Source organism: Branchiostoma floridae, chromosome 2 (genome assembly GCF_000003815.2).
Source record: "Branchiostoma floridae strain S238N-H82 chromosome 2, Bfl_VNyyK, whole genome shotgun sequence".
Taxonomy (NCBI): domain Eukaryota; kingdom Metazoa; phylum Chordata; class Leptocardii; order Amphioxiformes; family Branchiostomatidae; genus Branchiostoma; species Branchiostoma floridae.
The window spans coordinates 16,963,976-16,966,261 of NC_049980.1; the positions used below are offsets into that span (position 1 = coordinate 16,963,976).

Here is a 2,286-nt window from a genome sequence, read left to right on the forward strand (position 1 = left end):
CTATGTTCCATTATGCTCCTTGGAAGATTTTGACAAAAATGCTCATGCAGTTCCAGAGCAAGCTGCTAGGGGGCCCAAACATACACCACTTCTTCCTTACATCAAAAGCTATCTGCCACCAAGAAATCAAGACCATAGCATGTCCAGGTAAAAAGATACAAAAAATTGAATATCTGCTGCAGTACCAAGGTCACACACCAGGGGGCCCAAAAATTGACCTTGACCTTCGTCTTCCCAACCCCTACCCACATGCCAAATATCATCGTAGTCCATCATGAGGTTCTCAAGTTATGATGTCCACAAATATCCGGAAACACAAACACACAGACACACACACACACAGACACACACAAAGACACACTCAAAACTATACCTCCATTTTTTCATGGAGGTAACAAACACAATTCCAGCATCATGTGTATTACATATATTTGATGACTTAAATCATCAACCAATAACAAAATTTGTAGCAACAAGGGAGACAAGCAGCTATGTATACAAACAGCTATTTCATCAATTCTGCCAGTACTATAATTGAGAGAGTTTGCACTACAGTTATACTGAGATTTCATTGCTACCAACAAAGACTGTCCTGTCAGTTAGGAAGTGATTTTGGCCATCACACACACACATTTGATCTCACTACAATCTTAACATTCATTCAACTGATAAGCTCTATGTGTAGAGTTCAAAGTCTATTCTCTTTGAGTTGTAGAACTCTGACTGTCCACTCTTCCTGACAAACACCCCGTCAGGGAAGTACCCCTCTTCTGACCACTGTAGCATCTGGGAGCTTGGGTGTGGCCCATACACCTCTGCATCCGGCTGGTTCTCCCACTTAAACTCCCAGCACACTTCATCTGAAGCTGGGTCGGCTGTTTCCTCTTTACTCTCTGACTTGTTTGTAGTGTCTCCATTCTTAGCCTGAGAACTGTCTCCTTTATCTTTGTCCAGACTGTCCCCAAACATGTCTAGAATGTCGTCCTCGTTTTTGGATGAGCTCGCAGCCATGCCCGGCACCGACGGTCCCTTCAGCTGGTAGTTAATTCTCTCGTAAGTAAACTGGTAGAACTCGTAGTTCCCATTCTGGACAAAGTAGTCGGCACACTCAGTCAACCTCAACATGTCAGTTTTGGCCTTGTCCTCCTCTGTGGGCTCCTTCTTGTCTCCCTCCTTCTCGTCATCCACCTTTGCCTTTTTAGTCTGCCACTTCCGGTTGGATGACGCCTTTTTACCCCCACCCAGCCTGCGCAAGGCCTTGGCAACTGTCTCCCCAGGCTTCATGTACTGTAGTGTTTCCTTCAGCACCTCTGTCTCACTCCTCTCCTCTGTCTCATCCTGCATGTCTTGTCCCCCTCTTGCCTCTCTTTCCTTCTGTAGATCTTCTGTCTTCTTGATTTTGACCCAGTCAATGTTGTCTAGCCAGTTGTCGCGAATCTCTTCTTCTTTGTCAGCTACAAAGTGGCCGTGTTTGTCAAAGTGTCCTTCTTCCATCTCTTCCTTCAGGTTGAATGGTGTGACGCGGATGTCTCCGTCAAACATGATAGTGTCGTCCTCCTGTCCTTCGATGTCTTCATCGCTCAGACGACCCTTGTCGTCGTCGTCTTCCTTGTCCTCTTCATCACTGTCCAGGGAGTGTTTCTCCTTGAAGCGGGTGGGTCTGCTGGGTTTGTCTCCGCCCCCTTCCTCTCCTCCCAGGGCCTCCAGCTGGTCATCCAGATCATCATCATCACTACGCTCCGCAAACTGCACTTTACGCTTACTCATGCTGCCAACCTGGATTGAAGAAAAGCAAGTAGACCACTAAATCTTCTGTATACAGTAGTGGAGCTTATTGCGTTCTATGGAGAGATCATATTGTCAGACAGTATGTTCTTATTTCTGAAACATTCTTTGGCTATAAGCCTTCTCACACTAGTTACCATGCATGTGCAGGTGAAAGGAACTCTGGGTAATATGTCAAAGCTGAAGGCCCTCATAGACGACTTCCACACTTCCCATAATCCACAGTGCCAGGGATACGGATGTAGTGACCCGTGAGGTCATAGGGGGATACCAACTAACAGCTACAGTGGTTAGTGCTGGCTACTTTATACTTCTGGCCACAAAACTTGTAAATTCTCAGCTCTAATAATAGTAGTACTATATTTGTCGTACAACTCATTAGTTTATATGCTTTGCCGCCGTCGTACTAAAGGTTTTAGCTGGTTTCACAGCGCCAGGGTTACGGATATGGATGTACCACCATTGTCCAGGGTGCGAAACCAGGGTGAACCAGCTAACCTT

General features: G+C 46.0%; 1 protein-coding gene across 1 annotated transcript in view; it reads right to left on the reverse strand.

Annotated features, from left to right (window-relative positions):
• Nucleotides 1–396: 396 nt before the first annotated feature.
• Nucleotides 397–2,286, reverse strand: part of LOC118410161 (CD2 antigen cytoplasmic tail-binding protein 2-like) — a 2,537-nt gene continuing 647 nt past the window's right edge. The window contains exon 2 of the mRNA XM_035811693.1: nucleotides 397–1,776. Coding sequence (XP_035667586.1) covers nucleotides 676–1,767 — 1,092 coding nt within the window. The 5' untranslated portion in view covers nucleotides 1,768–1,776 and the 3' untranslated portion in view covers nucleotides 397–675. The remainder of the gene's footprint in view (nucleotides 1,777–2,286) is intronic.